The sequence below is a fragment of the Equus asinus genome, chromosome 2 (genome assembly GCF_041296235.1).
Source record: "Equus asinus isolate D_3611 breed Donkey chromosome 2, EquAss-T2T_v2, whole genome shotgun sequence".
Classification (NCBI taxonomy): domain Eukaryota; kingdom Metazoa; phylum Chordata; class Mammalia; order Perissodactyla; family Equidae; genus Equus; species Equus asinus.
The window spans coordinates 59,437,166-59,463,520 of record NC_091791.1 but is presented as its reverse complement, the minus strand read 5'-3'; the positions used below and the strand labels follow the sequence as shown (position 1 = coordinate 59,463,520).

At 55.0% G+C, this 26,355-nt stretch overlaps 1 protein-coding gene across 10 annotated transcripts in view; it reads right to left on the bottom strand.

Moving 5' to 3' along the window:
* ADAMTS14 (ADAM metallopeptidase with thrombospondin type 1 motif 14) overlaps window positions 1-26,355 on the bottom strand; it is an 83,589-nt gene that overhangs the window by 28,093 nt on the left and 29,141 nt on the right. For 9 of the 10 annotated variants that reach the window (XR_011495535.1, XM_070489609.1, XM_070489629.1 and 6 more), the window contains exons 4-7: window positions 22,271-22,461; window positions 3,567-3,650; window positions 2,668-2,824; window positions 608-713 (exon numbers count right to left, since the gene is read on the bottom strand). Coding sequence is in view for 9 of the 10 variants with exons in the window: in XM_070489609.1 (XP_070345710.1) it covers window positions 608-713; window positions 2,668-2,824; window positions 3,567-3,650; window positions 22,271-22,461 (538 nt within the window). In the remaining variant the exon portion in view is untranslated. The remainder of the gene's footprint in view (window positions 1-607; window positions 714-2,667; window positions 2,825-3,566; window positions 3,651-22,270; window positions 22,462-26,355) is intronic. The other variant, XM_014840304.3, reaches the window with a different exon arrangement.

Here is a 26,355-nt window from a genome sequence, read left to right as displayed (position 1 = left end):
TGACACGTTGGACAGAGGCTTATTTGCTTTTTCCCGGCTTCTAGAGCTCTTCTCTGTCCTGATCTCCTCTGTAGCCCCATTCCTAGAATAGGGCCTGGCACACAGCAGGTGCTCAAGAAATACAGGTTGAATGAATGAATGAACATGCTCTAGACAAAATCCCAGCCCAAGGACCAAGCAAGCCAGCCTCCAGCCCGGCCCGTGGCCTGAGTGCCAGTGCACTGCTTACGGTGGGCTCAGGCCAGCACTCCAGTGTGTGACGAGTGCCAGCGCAGGCTGGAAGGGCTCTCAGAAGGGCCTCGAGGAGGGGATGGGATGGAGGGGCAGAGACTACCCAGAGAGCACACTGCCTACCACAGGACACTGCCACTGACCTGCCCACAGGCAGGCCCACATCTGGGCCCCCAGGCACAAGGCAGACCCAGAATTGCTCGGGTAGTCCCGGGCCCCTGGGCTCCCTCCCCACCAGCGCAAGGCCTCGCTGCAGGGTAGCTCCTCTGGCATCTCCTCAGACACTGGGACAGGAGCCCAATTTGGGGCAAAGCCTCCCACACCCACAGACATCCTGGGAGCTCACAGCACAGCCAGCCCTCTTGGTGCCACTTACACGTGGCCGGTCTCGTGGGCCACCACGAAGGCTGAAGAGAAGCCGTCCTCGTGGTTAAGAGCACAGCTTCTCAGGGGGTGGCACATGCCAGTGACAGGTGCATACCCTGCCGGGAGAGGAAGAGAGGTCAGAGAGAGAGCTCATGCACAGGTGAGGCAGGACACAAGGTCTGTGCCCTACCGGCCACTGCAGGGACATCCTGACTGGTCACTGCCGGAGGGTCCCTGGAGGAAGAAGGATCCTTGCAAAGTACCCCCGCAGTGGAACAGTCTGGACCAAGCTGCCCCCACATCCTAAGGCTTCCGGCTTCCCTCTCGGCCTGCAGCTTCCCTGTGCCTGTTAGAAGGCAGCAGGATTTCCAGACAGGGCCCGAGCCTGCGCACACCTGACTCCCATGCCTCGTCCCTCCAGCCAGCCAGTCAGTTAGTCAACAAACAAGCTCCAAATGCTTTCTAGGTGGGGGTAGGGGTGGCATAGTGTTAGATACTACAGGGAAAACAGAGGAATCAGGTCAGAGCCTCCCATCCCCCAACCTACAACACCCCCACACTTAGGGGCCCACGGCTTAGCAGGGACAAGGGTCAGGAGGTGAGTTACGTGTGTGCCTGCAGGGCCAGAGTTCAAGGAGCGCAGCACGGAGTGCAGGGGTGATCTGGAGGAAGGGGCAGGTTTCAACTGAAGGGGCTGAGGGGACCAGGGAACGACTTATGGGGCACAGAGCTGGGCCTGGAGGACAGGTGAGACAATTCTCTGGAGGTGGAGAGACGGCATGTGGGTGTGGAGGACACAGGCAAGGGGGTAGGGCCCAGAGAGCCGTGGGCAGTGCAGGAACAGCGCGGCCCACGTGTACCAGGCAGTGCTGGTGCGAGGCCTGTGTTCTCAGGGGCCTGCTTTCAAGACCCACCCTGGGGCCCTGGTATGGGCTGAGAGGGTAGAGGGCCCGGGAACACACCCAAGGAGGGGTGAGGTAGCTCGCTCCTGGCGTGAGTTCCCTGCTGGGCCTGCAGCTGACCCTTCAGGACTGCCAAAGTGCTCTTTCATTGGAGAGGGTCTTGGGGGCACGATGAGAGGCTGTAGGGGAGCAGGTTTCTTGGGCCTCCAATGTCCTGGAGGTCTGAGATTTGCCTTACCTGGGATACAAGTACACACATGGGTGTATGTTTGTGTGTCTGTGCATGTCTATCTGTGTGTACGTAGGTGTATCTGTGTGTGTGCCTGCAAGTGCACATTGGGGGCTTTACGGATTCAGCAAGGAGCTCTTTGGGTCGAGGCATGGCTGCCAGACTCATTTCTAACATCGAACCAGAAAAACCTAGAAAGTCCTCAACTTGGAGCCTGGAGATCTAGTCTGAGTTTCAGATCTGTCTCTTCTCTGCTGTGGGACATAGGTGAGCCTTTTCACCACGATGTGCCTCAGTTTCCCCACATGGAAAACGGGGAGTGGTCAAAGCCTCCTGTGTTTGGAGAGCACTCACAGGCACACTCCGTCACAGACATTCCATGCACTCCTTGGCCCTTGCAGCAGCCCTGGAAGGAGGGAGGCTGCTATTTTATTTGCCCCATTCGACAGCTGAGAGATCACAGGCAGATGAAGTGAGCTTGGATCATCAGGCTCCAGAGGCACGGAGCTGGGGGCAGAGCACAGCCTTCCTTTCCGAAGTCCATACGGGCCCACCCTGCTGCCCCCCAGCCTGCAGTAAGGACAGATGGATGCGGCGTGGGCAGAAGCATCTTGAAGATCGCTGAGGGGTCTCAAGCAGCCAGCCTCTGGGATGGGAAGCACAGAGCCTGGGACCTGACCACTCACAGCTGCCCGCAATCTCGGCCCAGACAGTAGGGACCATGGCGGGGACCCCTTCACTTCCCCTGACCCCCGGGAAGCCATTCCAAAGCTCGCTCACCCATCTGGCCAGGGCCTGTCTCCAAAGTCCCATGGACCTTTTTGCTGCCAGGGAACCCAGCCGCTCAAACCTCCCTGGGGTGGCCCCAGAGAGAGCGCAGCCCTGAGCCTCGGCCTCTGCCCTACAGCTGCACACACCTGGCCTCTGCAAGTACAGTACCTGGCATACCTGAGGGCCCAAAGTCCTGCCGGGTGAGGAAGATGACATGGTCGTGGTGCTCTGCGTGGTCGGGGTCCTGGCGCTGCTGAGAGTGTGCCCAGCGACACACCTGCTCCAGGCTGCGCGAGGGGTTCCCACGCTCAATCAGGCTCAGGGACTGCGGGGGCCGGAGAGCATCAACAGCGGAGCGGTGGGTCGGAGCCCCCAGACCACAGCGGGCACCCGGCGCTCTCTTCCCACTGGCAGAGAACACCAAGGCCCACGGACTGCAGCGCTGGTCCCAAGGCCACCAGCCGTCCCAACGCTGGCTGCTGCTGGCACACAGCCCTCCCACTTCAGGGGATGTTCAGGTGCCAAGCCCTGGGCAGGGACACCCGTCGGCTGAGAACTCAACACGCATTCTCTCTAATCCCTCAACTAACCTGCCAGGCAGATGCTGTCCAGAGCATTTCCTCTACACTTACATTAATTGTCTTATCTAATCTTCAGAACAGCCCCTAGAGGAAAGCTCTGTTGTGACCCCCGTCTTGGGGAGGACAAGCGACTGGTCTAAGATTGTAGAACCCAGGGCCCCAGGGCCCCACCCTACCAGGACTTGTCTGGGTCGCTGCCCCTCCCTAAGCCCCACTTTCCCCGTCGCTTCCTCAAGGACCAGGACCTTCAGCTGTAAGGGTACAGGACTGTCCATTTATCAGATTAGAGGGAGCCCTTAAGTCCTCGCTTACCAACCCCAAACGCCTCTGCCACTGAAGCCTCAATTCTAATGGTCTCAGGGCTCTGATTCCAGAGACAAAATGTTTCCTAGATGCCGTCCCCCTCCCCCACGCTGTAGCTGCTCCAATGCACTGGCCCCACACCCCTTGTCCCTCCACACCCCGCCTGCTGACAAGGCGGTTTACCTGCCGGTAGCCAACCATGATCAAGCGGACAAGGGCAATGTTTATGTGGGCTCCGAGGGACTCATCGTGGTAAATCTCATCCACCTGAAAGAGAAGAGCATGCAGTTTTAGGGGAAGTAAATGTTCGTTAAGGGCCTACTGTATGCCAGGTACTGGGCCAGGTACTGGAGAGAGGTAAAATGACCCGCCCAGGACGTGCAGCCAACGAGCAGCAGAGCTGGGCTTGAATCCTGGCTGCCTGACTCCGACCCTGAGCTCTCCCCACGAAGCCCAAGTGTGCGGGCGTCTGGTCTCAAACTCAGCAGCTCTGACCAACTCTCGCCTCTCTACATCTCTGAAGAGCCCTTACAGAAATGTCACCTGGCTCAGATCCCTCGTCCTCACATCCCTGCACACCTTTTCAATTGCCACCGCAATCATCTGTCTGGCCTGTCGGGCCGGGCACTGGGGAGGCAGCGGCAGGCGCTCCTCCAGGGCAAATCCAGGGGGAAAGTGCTGGGACCAGCAGCATCAGCATCACCTGGGGGCTCGCTGGGAAGGCAGAGCCTCAGGCCCAGCTCCTGGGTCAGAGTCTGCATTTGAACAAGATCCCTGGTGATTCTCAGGCACGATCAAGTCTGAGCATCACTGCATTGGCTACTCCCTCTCCCACCGGCCCAGGGACCTGTGGGGCAGTGCCTTGCACGGTTCATCAAAGCACGCAGTCCTATCTACTCCCCTACTCAGGAAGCCCCAGAACAGTGTCCATGACAGGTGGACACAGCCTCTGCCAGTCCACCCCCAAGGACAGGGAGCTCGCCCGCTCCTGAGGATGCCCATCTCCTGAGCCGTCCCATTGGACAACTCCAGCTTTTTTGCTTTAAAAAACTTTTTTTCTGAATATAAAACATTTCACTCTAAAAACTTTGAAAAGTACAAAAAAAGTAAAAGAAGAAAATTAAATCACCTCCCCTACTATTAGCCAGATACATAACAGCCACAGTTAACACGCTTCCTGCTCTATGTGTGTCTCATTTTACAAAATTGGAATCACACTGAATATACTCTTTGCATTTTGCTTGTTTCATGAAACATTATTCTGTGTGTTTAAAAGTATCATCTCCAGTGTCTGCATGGCATGCGCCACCACTTATGTAACTAATCCCCCAGTTGGACATAACCCCAGAGAGAAGTGATTTGTCCAAGAGGAGAAATGACTTGCTGAGCGAGTCAGTGTCAGTACACAGCACTAGTGGAGCAATGCAGCTCCTGGGAGCCAGAGTTCTGGTTCAAATCCCAGCTCTGTCGCTTTGGAGCTGGGTGGTCGGGGCAAACCAGGTAATTCTTTAGAACCTCCATTTCTGTCTCTTAGAACAGGGATCATAATGGCTGTCGTGTGGACGTCTCATGCCAACTCCACATCTGGGAATGATGAGTGAGCCACACAGGCAGAGAGGCCCCAGGCACCGACAGTGATGGAGACAGAAGTGGAACCCAGCCTCTGACTCCTGCCCGCACAGCTTCCCAGGAGCCGGGATAGAGTTTCATGCATGGCCCTGTTCTCACCACTTTTGTCCCTCTATGCCCTTCAGCTCATGAGCAAAGTAACCAGCCTACAACCCACACGGGGACTGTGGTCCACCAAATCCAGAGGAACCAGGTGGCCAGCCCCACATCTGAGAGTCCCCCTGGGAGAGGAAATCCAGGAGGGGAACCGGAGGTCTGCTCCTGTGCCAACACAGCCCTCCTGGGCCAGCCAAGGACAGGGCCAGGCTGTGGGGGCCAAGCTGTGGCAGCAGATGCTGTATGCACCGTGGAGCCCCAGCCCGCCTCTCCCAGTGCCCAGAACAGGCAGCTGCCCCAACTCATGAGCAGGCAGACTTCAGAGCAGCCAGCATCAGGCTTCCACCAGGGTCTGCCTGGCACCCACGTCTGGAGCCAACTGAGATGGAAGACCAGTGCCCCCTGTGGGACAGCAGGCCTCCCCAACACCCCGCCACACGGAATGGTGGGAAGTCCAGAAGGCAGCAGCTCTTCCTCCCACCGGCCGCCTCTCCCCAGCAGGAACAGAGACATCATGGGAACAAGTGCTCAAATACATAAAGAGATGTCCTTCTCAACCCTTGACTTGTCCCAGGAGAACTGCGGGCTGGAGGGGCAGGGGTCCAATCAGCCACACACACATTTTCTCCCCAACAAATTCCAACCTAAGGATTCTTCGCTGATCTGCTGACATGACTGCTGATCTGCAATAGAAAGACTCCTAACTAACCCCGATGTCTTAGCCCCTCCAACACCAGAACTTGGCCTTCCTTCTACACAGGGGTGGGGTCGGTGTCTCAGACCACCCTGACATGCCCTGTAGGCATGTAGACCAAGGGTGGGGTCACGGGTGACGCACATTCCACACAGCCACACCGCACCCCACTACACACGTATAAACCACGGCCACCCCGGGGCAGGGGAAGAGAGCAGGCACTGGGAAACAGGTGGGGGCATCTGCAGGGCCCTGGGCGTAGCGAGTGCCCAGGGCCACTGCCTTCCTGCCCTGTCTCTCTCCAAAGTGGACCAGGTGGAGTGCTGCCAGAATCCTGCCGTATTACTCATTTCTATCCCCCCACGCAGCAGGCCAAACCCCTATCAAGGCCTCCAGTGACCCCCGCTCCCCTGCTCCATCTCCAGCCCAGGACACTGGGAGGTCCTCACGGTGGGACTGGGGAGGGGGCTGCCGCACTCTGAGCAGGAGGCAGAATCAGAGCCTGAGTGTCCAATGCTGATGGGGTTGAGTGGGACCTCGTGACACCACCTCCCACTCCCAGGTAACTGGCCTCAATGCAAACACTGAGCAAGCAGAAAGGGACACCCCATCTGGAGAGACCACTCAGCACCCTGAAACAATCCCCAAAGGCTTCGGGCGACTGGTATACGGAGCTCTGCAGCACAGACTCCCTATGCCACCCCCCAGGAGCTGAGGGAACAGATGGTACACGTGTGGGCAGGAGGGGTCAGGGAGGTCTCCCTGGAGGACCGGCAGGATCTCTGGACTAAGAAGGTTGTGGACCCTTCGGAGGAGATGGGCAGAGGCTTGGTGCAGGGGAGAGGAAGGCAGGAGCCATGTGGAGCCACCAAGAGAGCCCCGAGGTCATTGGCAATCAAGGTAACTGAGGCCAACCCCCATGTGATGGGGACTTTCTTCCCAGCCCATGCTCACACACCTCTAGCAATGGGGAGCTCTCGGCTGTTAAAATGTCCTCAGTGCCATAGGCCCCACTCAGCCTTCCCGTCCACCTCCTCCACTGGCCTCAAGTCTCCCTCTTGAAGTTTCACTGAGCACATCTGCGCCATTCCTGGGGACAGATGGTGACCACAGTCTCTCAGGGACTTCTCCAAGCTCACATCAGTCAAGGAGAAAATCTCACAGGCAGCAAGAGAGAGAAGCCAGATCATTTAGCAAGGAAGCACCATTGGGTTGGGAGCAGGGTTTCAACGTAACAAGGGGGACACTGAAGTGACACCACCAAAGCACCAAGATAAAGGAACTGTTGACCCAGAATCCTGGGCCCAGCAAACTATCTCTTAAGAACCATGATGAAATGAAGACGTTATCAAGTAAGCAAAAACTGAGACAGTTTCACAGGACCCACTAAAGGATGCGCAGGAAAAGAAGATGGAAAATGATCTTGAAAAGGACACCTAACCCACAGGAATGGATGAGTAGTTTTGAGGCTGTGATACAAGCAGGGTTCGGCAATGAGAGACAGTCTGATCTTTTCTTATTCTGAACAAGGATAATGAAGTAGCTCTTTACTCCCTTATTCTCCCATTTAAAACAAGTGGGGCTGGCCCTACCATTCCAAGTCCCCCAGTCCAGTCCATCTCTGGGGCCCTGGCACAGTCATCTGCACACACCCCTGTCACCCCCAGCCCTTGAATAGGGACCTCAGTGGCTCTGATTCAGCCGGAGCTGCCCAGAGTCTTTGCCCAGGCCAAAGAGGTGGCTGGCCAGGGCTGCCATGTCCAGCCAGAACTGCAGAGGCCGCCTGGCACATGAGTCCCATCCACAGCCTGAGCCGGTGCTGGAGCCCCAGCCAGGAGTGCAGCGCCCTGGGAGGCCAAGGACCCCAGCCCCGTGGAACACACAGGCAGCTCGCTGATAGGCTCCAGGCCAGCTGTGGACCAGGGCCTGGCTCTGTCAGCTCTGCCCTCCACGCTCCCTCTCAAATGCCAGAGGTGAGGCCGCGAACCAGCTCAGAGGAGGCCAGGAGTTGCTTCTCACGGTGGTGGGCACAAGCATGGCAGCGGCAAGACACATCCACAGGGCGGAAAAGAACAGTGTGTCTAGTCTCCTTGCTTCCTCACCTCAGACAATTTCCATGTCATTTGCAAAGAGCCCCCCACCCCAGGTTAGGGTTCGGCATGACACATTGGCCTGGGATGCCACTGGATGCGCACCAGAAAAAGAAGGAAAATTCAGGACTTTCTCTGGCCCCAGGGAGACAAAACAGCAGAAGGGAGAGGATGCTAGAGCGCACCAGAGCTGGGGGAATGAGCTGCTGGTCACCAAACACAACCATGTGCCAGGCCCTGTGCTGAGCACTGTGCAGACAACCTCACAGCAGCCGCATGGAGAGAGGAACTATTCCCTTTTCATAAGCGAGAAATCCAGGGCTCAGAGAGGTTAACTTGCCCAAGGCGACTCAGCTGGGAAGTGGGAGGGCCAAGATTTGAACTCAGATCTCTGTGAATCTTAGCCACTAAATGCAGCTGCTCTCCAGAACCAGCTTCTGTGGCAGGCTGGCGGGGGTGGGCTTTCTCTGGCCTGGGAGAGAAGAGGAGGAAAGTTTACAACCCAGAGGAGGAAGGCAAGCCTTCAGGCGCCCTGCTCACCTGGGTCCAGCCAACGTGGCATGAGCAGGTAATAGAGAGAAACTGAGCTCGGGAGCCTGCGGTTTGCAAGGCAGCCCTGACTGTGGACTTCTCTCCATCTGCACACTTGTCCTCACTTCAGAAAACGCCGCCCCCTTGGTTGGCTAGGGAGAGGGAAAGAGGCCTTGCCCTCCAATAGTGCAGTCTTTCTGAGAAGATACGAGCCACGCTGGGAGGTAATTAGATGAGGAGGTTAAAGGAGGTGAGATCCGGGCAGACGGGAGGAGCCGGCAGAGGCAAGGCTTATGCTTGTGGGCACTGAACTGGGGGCAGGCTAGGGAGGGCCGGGGGCAGCTTCTAAGTCAGGGATGGAAGGAGAGAGATGCCCAGGGGCCAGGAAGCAATGGGCAAGGAGGCACCTCAGGGGGGAAGGCGCAGGAAGAGAGCCTGGCGCTCCTGAAGCCTCGACCACATTCCCTGGGCTTTCTGACCTGCTTCCAAACAGTCCCTCGTGGGTGCACATCAACTTCTGAAGCACAAAAAGGCTTTCTTGGGAGCAAACGCAGGGTGGAGGTGGGTTTCCACATCCAGTAAACAGCGAAACAACTAGCAAGAGAGTCAGCGCAAGAACCCTTGCCTTGTTCTCCTGTAACCCTGCATGACCACGCCTCCCGGGGCCCTTGTGGTCAAGCCCACAGAGCCAGAAGAGGGGAAGGAGGTCTATCGGGGTGGGAGCTCTGAATGTGTTTTCCTGCCCAAAGGGAGGGTCAGACTCCGGGCACCTAGGGCAGGAATGCCCGGGCTTTAGTCTGCGGCTTGATGGGGAGAGCTAGGTCCCCAGGGAGCCCATGGGAGGGCAGCTGGCAGCCCTCCCTTCTGGACCAAGCCGAGATGGGCTTCTCCTTGGCAGGGCAGGGGTAGGGGGGCCCAGCAGAGAAGGTCCCGGCCAACCCCAAGCCCTCACTCCTAGGGAACACAGCTCCTGAGGAGCGATGGAGCAGAAGGTCCCCCTACTGCTGGCAGCCAGGTTCAGGCAGGTCTCAAACATGGAGGGCTGTGCTGAGAAGGTAAGACCCTGGGGTCTTCAGCCACCCTGTACTCAGACAGGAGACAGGCCCTAGCTGCAACCTAAGGGCTGCCGGCGCCCCCAGCTCCCTGCACCACTTCTCTGGACCCTCCCAGCACCCTGCTGGAAGGAAGTGCCACCCTTCTTTTCTTTTTTATTAACGCGTTTTAAGTTTAGAATAGCTTCAGGTTTACAGAAAAGCTGCAAGGACAATACAGAGAGTTCCCGCCTGCACGGCACCCAGTGTCCCGCATTATTAGCATCTGTCATTACTGTGGCACATTTTGTCACAACTAGTAAACCAATATCAGCACGTTATTATTAGCTAAAGCCCATATCTTATTCAGGTTTCCCCCAATGTCCTCTTTTTCGCTCTGGGATCCCATCCAGGACACCACATTCCACTCAGTCATCATTCCTCCTTAGGCTGCTCCAGACGCTTTCTCCTCTCTGACATTTCTCGGACCTTCCTGGTTTCTGATGACCTAAAAGGTTTCGAGGAGTCCTGGTTAGGTATTTTGCAGACTGTCCTTCAATTTGGGTAGGCCTGAGGCTTCTCTCATGGTTAGACAGGGGTTATGGGGTTTGGGGAGGAAGATCACAGAGGTAAAGTGCCATCCTCCCCACATCACATCAAGAGTGCACGCTACCAACACAGCGCATCACTGACCAACACGCTGCATCACTGACCAACATGGAGTATCACTGACTGACATGGTGCATCACTGACCGACACGGCTCATCACGGACTGACATGGTGCATCACTGACCGACACGGCTCATCACGGACTGACACGGTGCATCACTGATGACACTGACCTTGACCACCTACTGAGAGAGCGTTTGCCGGGTTTCTCCACCGGGAAGTGACTCACTTTTGCCCCCTTCCATGCGGTGCTCTTTAGAAGAAAGTCTCTATGCAAAGTGGAGTTAAAATCCACTTCCTTGAGGCCAGAGTATATGCATCAATTATTTGGAATTCTTCTGCACAGAAGATTTGTTCCTTCTCCTCCATTTATCTTTTCATTTAATCACTTATTATCAGCATGAACTCATGGATATTTATTTTACATTCCAGCTATAATTCAATGCTGCATCATTTATTTGGTTGCTCAAGTTGTCCCAGCTATGGCCCTTGGGAGCACTTTCATTTGGCTCCCATGTCCCTTTAACATACCCTCATTGGTTTTGGTTCTGGGGTTCTGTGTTTTTTAAACACTTCCTTCCTTTCTGGCCCTACGAGATGCTCATCTTGTACATTCCCTGCCCCAGCTCTGGAGTCAGCCATCCTCCAAGGAGCTCCCAGGAGCACAGTGCATTATCCCCATTCTCATGGTGAGAAAGGCAGGCCCAGAGTGATGGAGGAGCATGCCCAAGGACAGCAACCACAGTTGGTTCAAGCCCAGCCTCTGCTCAGGGGCCTTCCCTGGGCATCCACTGCCTCTGAACCTGGAGAGAATGGGGCCAGCCCTGCTTGAAGGCAGGGGAATGGCCACAATGACCTCTCCTGCCCTTTCTCAGTCCCAGGCCCTAAAACCAGCCCTTCTGTCTCCCCAGCCACGACCCTTTTAACAACAGGTCACATGGTGATTCTGCAGAACAGGCGCTCCACCGCCCAGGTACCAGAGACACACACCGCACTTCTAGAGTCTGAGACACTCTTCTTTTTCCCTGTTTACTATCACAGTGGGCCAGGGGCAGTCACCGTGTGTGGTCACTGCCCGTACAAGCACGAATTTCTTGTTGTTCCTGGCGGCTTCACAGGACAACCGCAACCCCTCAACATTTCAGGTAATGACCCGTTTAGGGACTATCTGAGGAAGGAATGTGAGTCCCGGTTGTCTGAAAACCTGCATTGCCACCTTCCAGTAAGATCAAGAAGGCACCCACATTAAAGCTGCAGAAGGGGTGTCGTGTCCATAGCTTTGACGAAATCCCAGTGACAAGAGAAGAGCAATCCTGCAGGATCACTCGTGCTCTTGAAGGCACAGGCGACAAAACCACGTGGGAAAACACGGACTCTGATGGCTCTATGCTGAAAGTGACTTGGACAAGTGATGCTCTGAATGTGAAGAAGTCATGGGAAGACCTTACTTCCTCACACTGTCTTATTTATGTGTGTACAAGAGCAACATGACAAAAATCTAAGTCTAAATGAGGCTAAAAGAGCTCTTCTGATAAATACAAATAAAAATGCTAAGTGATAAGAAAACACAGAGTTTAATTGGTAGGTTTTGCTCTTCCTTCAGTACATAAAATAACGGAGCGTCTGGGGCCTTAGATTTGATGAAATATGGTAAGGACGTGCTCACACATATGTGTGAACTCATCTGTGTGTGCACATCTGATGTGGCATGGTACACGCAGGTGCATGTATCTACACACATATCTGTGTTACTTACGTGTGCGAACACATGTACCATATATGTGCGCATATGCACACATGTGTGGATGTGTGTCAGCAACATACTGCTGCCTGCAGCCTGGGATCCCTGCTTTCCCTGGGCCCTCAGGGGCTGACCCACGCAGTAGCCAGAGCTGGGCCCTGGTTTCCCCTGGGTTGGGACACAGACTTCACCAGGCTGTCACGCTCACTCATAGGCCACACTGGCAGCCCTGCCTTCAAGGTCACCAGTGAGATCTTGGAGGCTGAGCCTGCTCTCTGGGAGGTGGGAGGAGGGTGCTGAATCTCCTGATTCCTTTCTCAGTTGCCACAGGCTCAGTTGCCACAGACTCGGCTGCTCCATCCCCTCCCTGCCAGTTCACGATCATGGCCCTGTATTTCAGAGGGCTGGTGTGGGCTACAGGTGGGCACTTGAAGCTGCTGTCTAACCAGCACACCTCTCCAGGGTGGGGCTCTGGGACTCCCAGGGCCTGCAGGCTGGCCTGAGCGGTTCTCCCGGGACCCAGTTGCTCGGCCCACGTCATGCCCAGGCTGTGTGTGCAGGGTGGTTCCAGACTGCCCAGGAACAGAGCCCTTTCATGAGTCCACAACGCTCAGCATTTATCCTCCACGACCTATTTCCAAATTGCAGCAGGCTTTATGTCCCAGGGAAGCCTGCCTGTGTGTAAAGAGAGGCAGTGTGGAGGCCTGGGAAGACCGGAGCTCTGCTGCGCGATCTCACCCCCAAGCCCATCTCTCCTCATCAGACTATGGAGGCCTGAGGACGGAAGGTGAGGCAAACGTCAATCATCTGGAACCAGGCCTGGTACATAGTATGTGCTCAATCAACGGCATCTGTTAATTAGTTTAAAACTTCTACTTCTCACTTTGGGAGGCCATTAGACCACCCCAGAAACAGGATTTCTGGAATCTGACCTCCTGTTTGTCCAATATGTTGAGTGAGCCGGTAGATATGAACGCCCTTCGTGAATAGTAAAGCTGTCTTTACACGTGAGGGTACTCGTTATCAGTACATCTCCCCTGCCAGGAGTCCCAGCAGTGGTCCTTTTGTGGTGGGCGCTGTTCTCTGCCCAGTGGGAATGTAAACACCTGTGTGTGGCAGTAGGGGTTTGCAGCCCGGCCATGAGGGGTGCTTTGACATGGACGATTCTCTGTTGCGGGGCATCCTGTACATCATGGGACGTTCAGCAGCATCCCTGGCCTCCTCCCACCAGACGCCAGCAGCCCCTAGCCCTCCAGTTGTGACAACCAAAAAATACCTCCAAACCTTCCCCGTGTCCCCTGGGGGGCAAAACCGCCCCTGGTTAAGACCCACTGCCTTAAAGTACACGAATGTTTGCATTTAGTTTTGGGGGCCTCTGAGTGCCCTAAAAGCAGTGGAAAGTTTCCTGAGGAGAGACAAGAAGAGAAAGGAGCAAAGAGAGGGAGGGGGAGGCTTCCCATCTTCACGACGAGCAGGCAGGACGAGCTGCTTTGGAAGCTCACACCCCTGGAAAGGAAAGGTCTGGCAAAGCAACACATCATCAGCAGGAGAGCAGCTTCTGTGGGGCTCCAAACCAGCCCTTAGCAGGAATGTTTAACACGTGTTTTGTGCCAACAGAATGCCACCCCCCCCCCCCCGGCCAAGCTGCGGCCACCAAGGCTCTGGTCTGACAGTCACCCACACCCAAACCTCCCGGGTCTGGAAGGGGCACCAAGCTTTTCCAAGCAGGCCGTCTGAGCGACTTCAGTGTTCAGAAAGGGGTTCCGAGGTGGGTGGGAGCTGGTAGGACCTTCACAGAGGCACCAGCCAGCGTCTCTCCGGCAACCACGTCCAACACCTTTGTAGTGTCAGCTGGGCGAGGTGGGGAGCAGGGTGGACAGAGAGCCCGCCACCCAGACAAGCGGGCTGCCAAGAGGGGTCCAGCTGCAGGCTGGTTGCGTGAGGATCAGTGAAAGGGCCTCTTTGTCCCTTCTTGCCCACCCTCTGCTCCGGCTCCAGGCCGTAAAAGGATCCGACATCCCCACGGCCAAGGGAGTCCTTGCCCCAGAGACTCAATGCATCACCCCGAGGCAGGGAGAGTGTGCCTGGCTGGCAGGCCCGGCCATAGCCAGGAGCCAAGGGCAAGGGTGATCCAGGTACAGCTCCAGGGTCCTGCCCCTGCCAGGGAGACCCGTGGCAGAGAGCGGTTCCTTCTGCAAAGGGGCAGCATTCTTCCCACCTCCCAGGCTGGGAGCCTGGGCACCTTCCTTCTCCCTCCTCCCCAAGCTGCCTGCCCCAAGTTCTGCCACAGCAGCAGTGGGGGAAAGCGCAGACTTTGAAATCAGACAGCTGTGGGTTCGAATCCCAGCTCTGCCACTTGTTAGCTGTGTAGATTCTGAGCAAGTCACTTAGCTTCTCAGAGGCACAGAGGTCAAAGGATGTGGCTGCGTAAGGCGCAGCGAGGACTCCAGGAGGGCTTCTGTGAAGTGCTCAGCTCTGAGCCTGATGAGCGGCAGGGACTGGAGTGATACTGGGACGTTTGAGATATTCAGGTAGTTTGGAGAGTCCTCATTTCCTGGGTCTTTCCACTGCCCCATCACAGCCTCAGCTGGCCTCTGGTGTCCATCCTCGCCTCCCCAAATCTACCTTGGTGCCACCGACAGGCACTGTTCTTCACACATTTTCTCCACTCGAGAGCCCGGGCTACTGGCTGATGGAGATCCTGCCACAGGTGAACTCCAAGCGTTCTCTGCAGGCCTCCGTCACCTCCCTGAACACCCGGCTGCCTCCTCACGCTGCCTCCACAACCCTGCCTTGCCACCCTGCCCCGCTGCCACGCTCAGCCTGCGTGCTCCTCCCCTCGCCAAACCCCTCCCACCCACGGCTGGCTCAGCTCCAACCCCCTCCAGAAAGCCTTCCTCTCCCCCAGTCCACAGGGACGGCTGCCTCCTTCAGCACTGCCCTCAGAGATTCCCGAATTATTATGGGACTGAGGCTTGTTTTTGCAGCCAGACCAAAGCTTCTACAACAGGAGTCTGTCTGTCATACTAGGCACACACCAGGTGCCCACTAAATGCTGAAAACTGCCCAGCATGTTTCAAAGTCCTCAAATGGTTCCCGGGTCCTGAGATTTGAAGAAGCCTTAAGGAGAGTGACAGATGGGTAAACTGAGGCACAGAGAAAGACAAGTCCACCCAGGGCCCACCAGCACGTGAGGGAGGGGTGAGGAGGGAGTCCTTGCCCACCATCTGGAGCTGCATGAATATTTATAGCACATCCCCAGGTTAATAAAAAGAAAAATGAGAAGCAGGATGCCCCTGACTCATTCTCCCAGCTGTGGTGGGGAGCTCCAGAGACAAGGACCCGATCAGATCATTCTGAGCGCTCCACTAACAGCTCCGCCCTCTGCTCGCTGGCTTAGCACAATGAGACCATGCACCCTGGGAACCAGATCTCCTCTCTCCCCTCCTGCCAGGCCAGCCCTGGCCCCGGAAATCAGGATCAGAAATGGTCACAGGCAGGCAGGCACTCTGAGGGAATAGCAAAGGGACACGCTTTTTACTGGCTTCATGAAATCCCTCGGGGAATTAGTGCTTCAAGTGTCCCAGGCAAATAAAAGTTCCCACACAATGCACAGGATGAGCTGCTGCTTCCCCGGGAGGGAGAGGCTGCCGGCTGCCCATCTGTTCACCTCCACGGGCCGGAACCATGGCGGGCTGGTCCTCTGCACCCTGGTTAGTCAGAACCCCTCACAGCCCTCTTTCCCTGGGGCAGCGGCAGGTCTGCCACAACTCCTTAAGCGGGGCCATCTCAGTGCTATGAGCCCCTCTCCCCCGGGGGAACAGGCCGCCATGGGAAGCTCTGCCTCAGCTGCACGCCTCACATACCCCAGGCCCCTTCTGTTCCCACATCCACAAGGGCAAGCCAGCAATGAGCAGAAGACCCAGCCTCCAGCAGCCTTCCAGAACCTCCGAGAAGACATGTCCTCCCCTCCTCACCTCCTTTCTGGCAGGTGGTGAGGAGAAGGAAGGTGGAACCGAGACTGCAGAAACAGCAGTCCCCAAGGCAGGCCCACATGGCACAGTCTTCAGTGAAGGTGCCGCAGAGCTCCCTGGCCAAGACTGTGAGTCAGAGGTCAAGAGAGGAGGAAGAGGTCATGGGCTTACCTTCCCCCAACAGTAAAGTTCCAAGGACATGGGGAAGGACAGCAGGGAAGGGGGCGACTGGACTCCACATCGTGAACCTCCAGAACTTACTTAGGAGAGCTTCCCACCCACTCCTCACCGCCATCCACATGGTCTCTACTAGCTCCAGATCTGAGGGATTAACAGACCCTTCTGAACGCATCACATTTCAGTCTGGGAGCGCCTTTGGAATACCAAATTTCAAAAGTACACTTTGTTCTACGGAAAAAATATCCCCTTGTATGACCCATTAAAAGACATCCTCCAGTTTCCAAGGGAAGCCCCAAATTCTGCCTGGGGAACAAGTTCTGCCGCCCCTCCTCATCACCTTCCTAACTTCGCTGCCTTCAACCCCACACCTCGGAGGCAGGTCTCATCTTTTCCATGGCCCCCAGGCCACTTGAGCTGATCCTCTCAGAACCCTGTTGTGGGGCTTGGACTAGACCAGTTACTGGGTCTAGTGGGGGCCTTGCCAAGGGCACACAGTGGCCAGGAAGCCACAACATGTGGGTTTCCACCCTAAGCAGGGACCTCAGGGACTGGCACAGGGACACACACGTATATGATCACTCATTTCCTGGGGTCGCTTCTCAGGTCCCACCCCTGGCCTGTGTGGGGACCCAGTCAGAACTGCAGAGTTGGTATAAAGATTATTTTAAGCTGAAGACATCTGGGATTCAACAGATGCAGAAGGCTTCTCAGAAATTCTCTTATCTGACAAAGAAGCAATTTCCGGGAAGCAAGCTACCATAAATCTCCTCCCCAGGGAACTTTCACAGCCATAAAAAGTGATGGAAAGACCACTTGCACCTACATAAACAAATATCATCATAAACTTTCTTATTTCCCCTTAGTTCTCCTAAAAACCCATTTGTCTTTCCTAAATAAACCTATTTGTCCTACCCCTAGAGCCCTTCTCCCTCCTTTCTTTCTCCTATTAAATTAGGTATATAAGCCCCAAATTCTAACCACCTCATTGAGTTACTCATCAGTATGTCCATGGATATGCACACCGAACCCGTAAGTAAATGTTTTTTTCTCTTGCTAATCTGTCTTTAATTAGTTTAAATCACAGATCCCCAGGAACAGAGCCTAAGAGGGTAAAGGAAAGTTGTTTTTCTTCCCTGACACCTGGGTCACCAGCCATGGACAGCACCACCTGGCATGAGGCTACAGACACTGTATAGAGGCCGTGGGAAGAAGGTAAGCTCTGAAGTCGACAGAGCAGAGCTTGGATCCCAGCCCCACGGCTGACCAGACAGGAGACCAGCAGGTTGCAGAGCGCTCTGCACCCCAGTTTCTGTGTGGGGACATCAGCAATACTCAGACCTCTCACAGGGTTCCTGGGAGACTTGAGTAAATGAGGTCACCTTTATAAGGAGTCTGGCTCCCAGTGGTTGCTCAGAAACGGTTCCAATGACGTCACTTGCAGTCGTCTGTGGACACACGGCAGTGTGAGTGCTGGAGGGCAGGGACTGCATCTTCCCTTCCTTCCGAGCCTTCCACTGTGCAAGCTGTTCTTTCGTCTGCACGCCTCACTCCTGCTTTCCAGGAACAGACCCTGCTCCACCTCAACACACATGCCCAATGAGCTCCACCTGGGGGGCCGGAGCCGACCCTCCAGTCACAGCAACTAGCCCAGGACGGCCACGTGACCCACCCCAGGCCAATCCCCCCTGGGAGGGGGAAGGATCCCTGGCCTTTGGGTCCTGAGAGCAGGAGGTGTGGGAATCTGGGGTTGCCAGTGGCCCTGTTTCCCGTCATGGGGAGAAAGCCTGGTTCCTATTGGAATGTGTCTCAAAGCACAGACAAGCAGCGGGAAAGAGTGTCCTAATGGCCCTGAGGCCCTAGTCCCTGTGCTTCCTGGAGCTGCCCTGTCCTGCAGCTTCCTTCCAACAGATCCCTTCCTTGGCTTAAGCTAGTGTGAGTTGGGTCTCTGTCACTTGCAACCACAGAGCCCTGACTAACACCTACCCCCATCCTGCCTAATGCCTAGCACCAAGGAGGGCCCACTGAGGCAGCACAGCACCTGGCTCTGAACAAATGAATGAATGACAGCCAAGACTGTGGGTAAGGCCAGCGGGGAAGCAGGGCTCCAGAAAGTCTGTTCCACCCTTCCAGAACCTGCTGACCTACTCAGTCCAACCATGAGACATTTAAGGAGAAGCAAACAAACAGAATCTCAATGGAGGTGCACAAACAGGGGTTTCTCTAAAAGATGCAAGAAGGAATGGAGCAGAAGGCTGAAGAAAGAGAGCTCTGTGGTCTTCCCCAGACAACCCACCCTCAACCACTCCCGACCGCAGGCCTTCCCTCCATACCCCACGCCCCAGCCAGAATCCAGAAAGGGAAAGGCAGTGGCCAGGGCAGTGCTGGGGAGGAGAGGGTTGGGGGAAGGTCCCACAGCCAGAATCCGGGGTGGGTCCTAAGCAGGGCTGCCAGTCCTCTAGCTCCAGGGGCGAGCTTACAGCCGGTAAGTCAGATGGGCCACGAGACTCCCAGCCATCCAGGGAAAGTGCTCTCTACCTGGGACCTGGTCTAGGCCTCAAACTCAGAGAATAAAAATTGGTACTTCAATGGAGACTAAGCACTGTCCACAGCACACCTTTCAGTCCTACCTGAATCTGATGTGGCAGAAGCTACTTTACAACCAGAGCAAGACAGACAACTGACAGCAATGCACAACTCTCGTCTATCGACACGCAAATTCTATCTTCCCTTCCACCCCGTGAAAAAGCCAGTTTTGTCTCTATCTGCACATTCACTTCAAAATTCCTGATCTATAAAGGTTTCTGTTCTTTGGGCTCTCTTTTGAATAGGTTATGACATCTGCCTGGTTCCCTCATTGATTAGTGAGTAAAGCAAAAGCTTTAAACACACACCCATTTTCATTTCTGTACAAGAGTCATGATTTTACCTTTTTCTGAAAATTATCTTTTAGCAAACTGAAGGACTCTGGGGCTATGAATAGGGCCCAGCTCACAATCCTGGGCTCTTCAGCCCCTATTTTGGACCCAGGTTCCCAGCTCCCAAGGGCTTCCTAAGGCCTCCCCTTCGCCTACCCACTTCAGCTCCTCCTCCTGTTCTCCACCTGCTGGCTCCGGCGGCCGACCTGGCTCTCCCACCAATGGGATTGGTCCTCAGCTGTGGGGTCTTAGGTCGGGCCAGTGATTTATAGAGTATAGGTGGCTGTGTTCATATTCATAGTCATCCTCCCTTCCTCCCTCTCTCTTTCTCCAACAGCCCACACAGCAGCCTTTGCTCTTTGAGTTCCAAACCACAGGCTACTTCAGGGATAGAATTAGTATCCAAACAAAGGGTGGCAAGGGGCAGACTTTCTGGCAGCCCCTCCCCTCGCTGGGGCTCCTGTAACTGGAGCTGATTTCTAGCCTTGCTCTTTCCTTAAGGCTGGTGTTGGACAGAAACCTGCTGCCTTCCCCTTTTCCCCTCTGGGCAGATGCTGGCTCCCTGCTCCTCCCATAGACACCACCAGCTCCATATTTACTCATCACCTACCAGGTGCTGGGCTCTGTGCTGTGTGCTGTTGGGGTTCAAGCCCAAGACAAAGTCCTCACCCTCAAGGACCTCACGCTCAGAGACTTAGACAAAGAACCTCTACAGGCACACACAAAGACAAACGATACGGCTACAAGAAGGGCGGAACACATTATTTGAGTACTCACTATGTGCCAGGCTTGTGCTAAATACTTTACACATATTTAACCTTCACAACAAACCCAAGAGCAGATGCTATTATGAAATTATGAAAATACGGAGGCTTTCAGAGTTAAACATTGTAGCAGACACAGTCGGGGTGTCTGTCCAGCTCAGAACAACTTCTCCAGTGGCCATGCCTGTGTCCAGTCCCTCTCCTACTTTGGGAAACTCTATGTCCTTCTCCAACACACAGTGATTGGTCCAAAGGGTGGTCATGTGACCTAGAGTTAGACCAATCAGAGTCCTGTTCCCGGAACTTTGCCTGGGAACTGGAGGGAAAACTTCTCTTGTCTCTGGCCATGGAGCTCTGAGGGTAGGAGTCGGCCTCACGTTGCTAAAGGCCAAGAATCTGTCCTGCAGAGAAGCTGGTCAGAGAGAAGTGGGATGTCACAGAGAAAGTAAGGAACCTAAAGACAGAGTCCATGTAAGCCTCCAGTACCAATTACATTTACAACCACCTCCATCCTGTTCCTCTCACAAGCTGGCTCATAAGCCAATAAATTACCCTGTCTTTCTTAATCTAATTTGAGTTGGTTTCCCATCATTTGCAACCTACAGAGTCCTAAGCAATGCAGGTCCTTTGCCTGAGCTGCATGCTATCTTAGCAGCCACCTCATTTGCTGTGTGGCCGGATTTTGGACCCCAGACGGCACGGCAGCATCAGGCTATTTCATTATCCTACAAGTATTTCCAGGCAGATTGGCATGACTGTGAGGTTGATGCTTCTGTTCATTGACTGTTCGGTTTCCAGAAACGTGTTACTACTCACCTCATGGAAGTCATATCATGATTCTCACCAACCACTTACTGAGAGATTATGCTATGTGAGGTACCAGGCTACACACTGTGTGTCTCATTTAACTCTCCCCTAAACGATGCACAGTGAGTATTGTTAATGCTGTTTCAAAAGTGGAGAAAGGGACACTTGAGAAGGTTAGTAACCTGGCTCCAAGGTCAAAAAGATAGGAAGGGGCCGCCAGACTGTGTGGTTTCAAAGCCCACGCTCCTGTCCAGTCCACTAGTGTTCCTCTCTGTGCAGTACTGTGGTCGGCTGCAGGTCAATCACAGGCTTCAAGAACTGCCAGGGTAGATTGAGCGCAAGGTGATGCTATCCCAGCCTGCCCACCTGCAGTCGTTTGGTCTGCATGAGAACGCAGCTACCTTACAGGTCAGAGGAACCTTAAGCCAGTGGAGGCCCATGCAGCAGGTGGACCCTTGGCCTTCTAAAGAGGCCCCACTCGAATTCTTCGGGACCCACCACGTGTAGGCATCACCCTTCTCAGCTCTTACGTCTGGATGAACGTCTATGATGAGCTGTCAAGCTGGGTCACCTGCAGGGACTCAGGACCCCGTCCTGTTATCCCCTGTTGATGTGGCATTTGCCTGCCCACACTGCTCGCCTCCTCCTGCTGGACTCCACACAGCCTCAGCAAGCTGAGTTGGGCCTGACCCCAACATGTCACCCCTCTACCCAGCTTCATAGGGGAGGGCCCGGGGTTCTGCCCACCCTCCCTAGCATCTGGCTGTGGCCTGCATGACTGCCACCATAGGTCCCTCTTGCACCTCGACTTGTCTTCATCCTCCCAGAGCCATAGCTGCAGGCCCCTCTGACAAAAGCCTCTTGCCAGAAGAGAAACAGCACAGGGCCCACCTCCAACACTTTCGCCCTCCTTCCTTTCTGGTCTGTGCCTCTTTAGCTCCGAGGCGCCCACTTCTAACCCACAGGCCAAATGTGGTGTGTAGATACATTTTGTTCAGCATTCACTGTGGTTTTTTATTTTAACATTTAAAAATTGACAGCTTCACTTAGACATCTAGATTTAAATTTTCCATAATATCAAGTTTTTTTAAAAAAAAATCTGCATTTCTGACCTTTCTAGAAGAACTGGCCATATGTGACAAGAGCCCTGCATCTCTGCATGAGAGTCGCCAGCAGCAGCTGAGTGAGTACCAGGCACTCACTTGGGACAGAAGTGGGCTCAGCGTCACCAGTCTCAAAGTCTGCCCGTGACTCTCTTTTTCCCTGCCTGTCTGGTCTCTGTGAAGACACAAGGCCCACAGTGGGGACCTGGGATCCCCTCTAGCAGATTGATAGCTCATTGGCCAGTCTCTCCAGCCTGGGATTGGACATTTTCTCCAGATGATGGGTCTCAGGGAAGCCCCTTCAACTCTAAGGCAAGCGAGCACCCCCGAGACACGCCTGCCCCAGGCTCTGAACGTGTCCAAGCCCAGAACCCACTGTCAGCGGGCCCCAGCTCGCCAGGGGCTGGCACTGACGGCCTGTGACCACCTCAAGACAGGTATGCACCACTGTGGTCAGGCTGCGGCCTGGGGTGGGCATCAGGCTAGCTCAGGCCTGTTTCACCACAGAACCTGCTGTCCAGCTGGGCTAAGGAACAAGCAGTGACTTCCCCAAGGCCACGCAGAAAACACCAGGCCCGAGAGAAACCACCCATTCAGACCAATACCGGAGGCTCCCGCTCCACCCCTGCCCAGCCCTGAGCCCCAGGACTCGGAGACACTCACGATGTTCATGAGGGTGAGGACGTAGCTCTGCACGTGCTCCTTGCCATGGAAGCGCACCACTGAGTCGTCCACCGCCAGCAGTACTTCGATGCTGTAGCTGCCCGTCTTGGCATGTCGCCGCTTCCGATCCCCGTCACCCAGCTGGTCCCCCACCAGGCCCAGCAGGTTGGGAAGGCTGCCCAGGCCAAAGGCTGAAACCAGGATGGGAAGAGATGGAGGTCAGACCCACGTGAGGGGCTGGCCCCCTCATGCCGCCCGCCAACACACCTCTGCCCCCTGCCGCATGTGCCCCCTCTCCTGCCTCTGTAAGCCAACGGAGCACGAGGGTTTGTTCCATACTAGATAGTTCGTGGGCACAAACCGTTTTCCTGGCACGAGGGAATGGCTACGTCTTTGAGGCAATGAGGAGCAGAGAAGTGATAAGTGGCCTGGGTTCCACTTCCCACTTGGTCCCGTCCCACAGTGTGTCCTAGCCCAAGCCCCTTCGCTTCTCCAGGCCTCCATCTCCCCTCCTGTGACATGGTGATGAATAATCCTGGATCTCTTGCCCCACAGGCCTGCTGTAAAAATCATAGGCGGCAGTGAGTGGAAATGTAACCACAGGCCCTCTAGGACTAGTTCAACTGTCCCCATCTTATCAACAGAGTAATTAGGAACTGAGAAACGACCCCTTGTCTAGTTCCAGCCAGTTGAGACCACCAACCTCTCAAGTAGGCCTGCGTAAATGCCCATAAATGAACCCTTTTGACATCAAAGGGCTGAAAATTCCACCCTCAGATCATGGTAACGCTGCCATTTTGTGAGCACGCACCCTATGAAGAGGCAGGCAGCTTGACTACACTTGCGCAGATCATCAATGACCTCACTTCTCCTTACCTCTAATCATCCATCTCCACGTTTCAGACCGCCCTGCTCGACATCCCATAAACTGCCCCAAGCCCTGGCTCGGGGAGACAGATCCGAGAGCACACGCCCTGTCTCCTTATAGCTGGATCTCACAAAATAAAGCTGATTTCTCTTCCCCTAAGCTGATGCCATAAAATTGGCTTTTTTTTTTAATGTGCATTGGGCAAGAGAACCCCAGTTGTGTGCAGTAACAGATCAATGAGCACCTTGCAGAGACCCAAGTTCTGCCTCCAAGCCTCTGCCAACAGGGGTACTGCAGGAGCGAAATCTGAGGACAGGGCAACGGGCAAGCACGGGACGCTGTGCTTCTGTTCCCTTTGATTTCCCTTCCGTTAGCGGCCCTCTAGTACAAACAAGGAAAGCACTAGAGTTAAGGGTTGGAAAACTGTGTGGCCACTGGCCTATTGGAGACACCAGAGAAGGGCGGCCGGCCCTCCAAGTGCACGGCCAGGCGAGCAGGGCTCAGGCCGGTGTCACCACTGCTCACCCCTGGGGCCACTGCCTCTCTCTCTGCAGGTCACACTGCACAGAGCTCTGGCAGTGAGCCCAGCGGGGAGTGCAGCTGCCCAGAGACAAATTCCTGGGAGGGAGGAGGGAGAACTCCAGGAGGCAAGGGCTCCCTCCAGGGAGCGTGGAGAAGAAATGACAGTCACTCCCAACGTGGGAGCAGTGCCCGAAGGGTTACACACCGCGAGTGAAATGTGGGACTTGACCCCTCACAGCTCCACCTGCAACGCCTATCAAAGAGAGGCTCAGAGAGGTTACCTGACTCATCCCAGGTCACACAGCAAGTTAAAGGCAAAAGCCCAGAATGTGAACCCAAGTCTCTCACTCTCCCATTATCACACCCTATTAGGGCCCACCCAGAGTTCTCTGTCAGCAAAAACAGTGAGGAGATTGGGGAGGGCCTGCCGAGGTCAGCCACAGACCCCGGAGGTGTCCCAACCACACCCTCTTCTATGTGTCTCTCATCCTTCAGGCCACACATAGGTAACCCTCAAAGTGGGAGTTGGGGGCAGCAGGCTGCTGGCAGGCTTTCAGTGAGCCCACCCAGGAAGCCCCAAGAGAATGTAAACCAGGGCAGCTGCTTTGAAAAACAGTCTGGCAATTCCCCCCAAATTAAACATAGTGTTACCATAGGACCCAGCAATTCCACTCCTAGCTATATACTCGAAAGAACTGAAAACATATGTTCACACAAAAACTTGTACATGAATGTTCATAGCAGCACTATTCATAATAGCCAAAAAGGGAAGCAACCCAAATATTCATCAAGAGATGAACAGATAAACAACATGTGGTATCCCCACACGAAGGGACATTCGCCTGCTGTGCAAAGGAGTGAAGTCCTGGGACGTGCCACAGCATGGATGAACCTGAGATGCTGAGTGAAAGAAGCCAGTCACAATAGGCCACATGTTGTGCGATTCCATCCATACGAGATGTCCAGAACAGGCAGTCCACAGAGATAGAAGGCAGCCCAGTGGTTGCCAGGGCTGTGGGGAGGGGAAACGGTAGTGACTGCTGACTGACGGGTATAGGGTTTTATGGGAGTGATGGAAATGTTATGGAATTCAGTAGTGGTGATAGATGCACAACATTGTGAATACGGTTAAAAAAAAACAAACCCTAAAACACTGAATTGTATGCCTTAAAATGGTTAAAATGGTGGATTTTATCTCAATTTTTTTAAAAAAGCAGCAGCAGCAGCAGCCCTAAGGCCCAGCCGGCTGGCTGTCCCTCAAGGGATGAGCTGCCCTAGTGTCTGGCAGCCCCGGCCCTTGGCCAAGGAGCTGGAACTCCGCCCACAGGTGCACACGGCCTGCTGGCCTCCAGTTCCCTCCTCAGGGGGGACTTGGGGTGGAAAGGGGGTGACAGAGAGCAGGACCACAGGCTGAGGAAGGAAAGGGCAGTGTTGGGAGCATGGGAGCGTCCAGGGCACAGCCTCCAAGGCCAAGGCAGGGTCCACAGGGGAGTCTCTGAGGGGCTGGGGCAAGGGCCAGCTCACACCTGGAGGTCTAGCCGAGGGAATTTCTACCTCCAGATGCTAAACAGTCTAGATTTCTCACAGAGCCCTTGAGGACAGACCTGCTTAACTCTTTTTGGGGGCCCATCAAGGATGTGTGTAAGTATGAGTGTGTGTTTGCATGAGTGTGAGGAGATGTCAGTGGGTAGGGGGTGTAGGTGAGTGGGCAAGCATGTGTGAGGTGACTGTGTGTGGGTGTGTGAGTGGGTACAAGTGTGGCAGGGGGTAGAAGCAGGTATGAGTGTGTAAATGAGTGTGGCTGTGTGTGAGGTGTGTGACTGTGCGGGGGGTGAGTATTAACGTGTGAGGGGTGTGACCGTTGGTGTGCAAGTGGGTATTGTGCTATTGTGTGTGAATGAGTGCAAGTGTGTGTGAGTTGTGTGGCTACGGGGGGTGTGAGTGGGTATTAGTGTGTGTGAACATGTGAGACGTATGACTGTCTAGGGGTGTGAGTGTGGGGTGTGTGTATTGCATGTGAGTGGGTGAGTGTGTGTGAGTGAGTGTGTGTGCGAGGTGAGTGGGTATTAATATGTGTGACTGAGTGTGAGTGTGAGTGTGTGAGCTGTGACTGTGTGAGGTGTTTGTGTGAGTGTGGGGGGTTGTGTTGTATGAGTGGGCGAGTGTGTGCGAGTGTGTGTGGGTATACACATGCTCTCTTCAGGAGGCAGCAGCCAGGACCACATCCTGAGTGCCAACGGGAAGAGTCCCACCCCCAATGTCATGGGTGCCTGTCAGCCACCTGCACGGTGGGGCCCAGGTGGCAGGAGGCCCCTCGCGGCCCGGGCTCAGCTGGAAAACTAGCCTGATGGCTCCTCTGACGCTGCCTCTCCTTCCTCAGGAAAGCCAGACGCACTCCACAGGGCAGCAGAGCTCACGCAAGGGACACAAGGATCATTAAGACTTGGCATCTGTCCTCCAGGACCCCCAGCCTGTGTGGGAGAAGGAAACAGTCCCAGGAGAAATCCAGGGGGCTGAGGGATCCAGGAGAGGGGACACCTGAACTGCGCTGACCCCCAGCAGGATGGGGAAGGACAGAGAGGGGAAGGTGCCCAGGCTGAGGGAGCCTTCTCAGAAGCCGGCTTCCTGGTGGCCAAGTAGCTCTGACGAGCTGGCCCGGCCTCTGAGGCTCTTCTCACCCCCAGACATGCGGGAA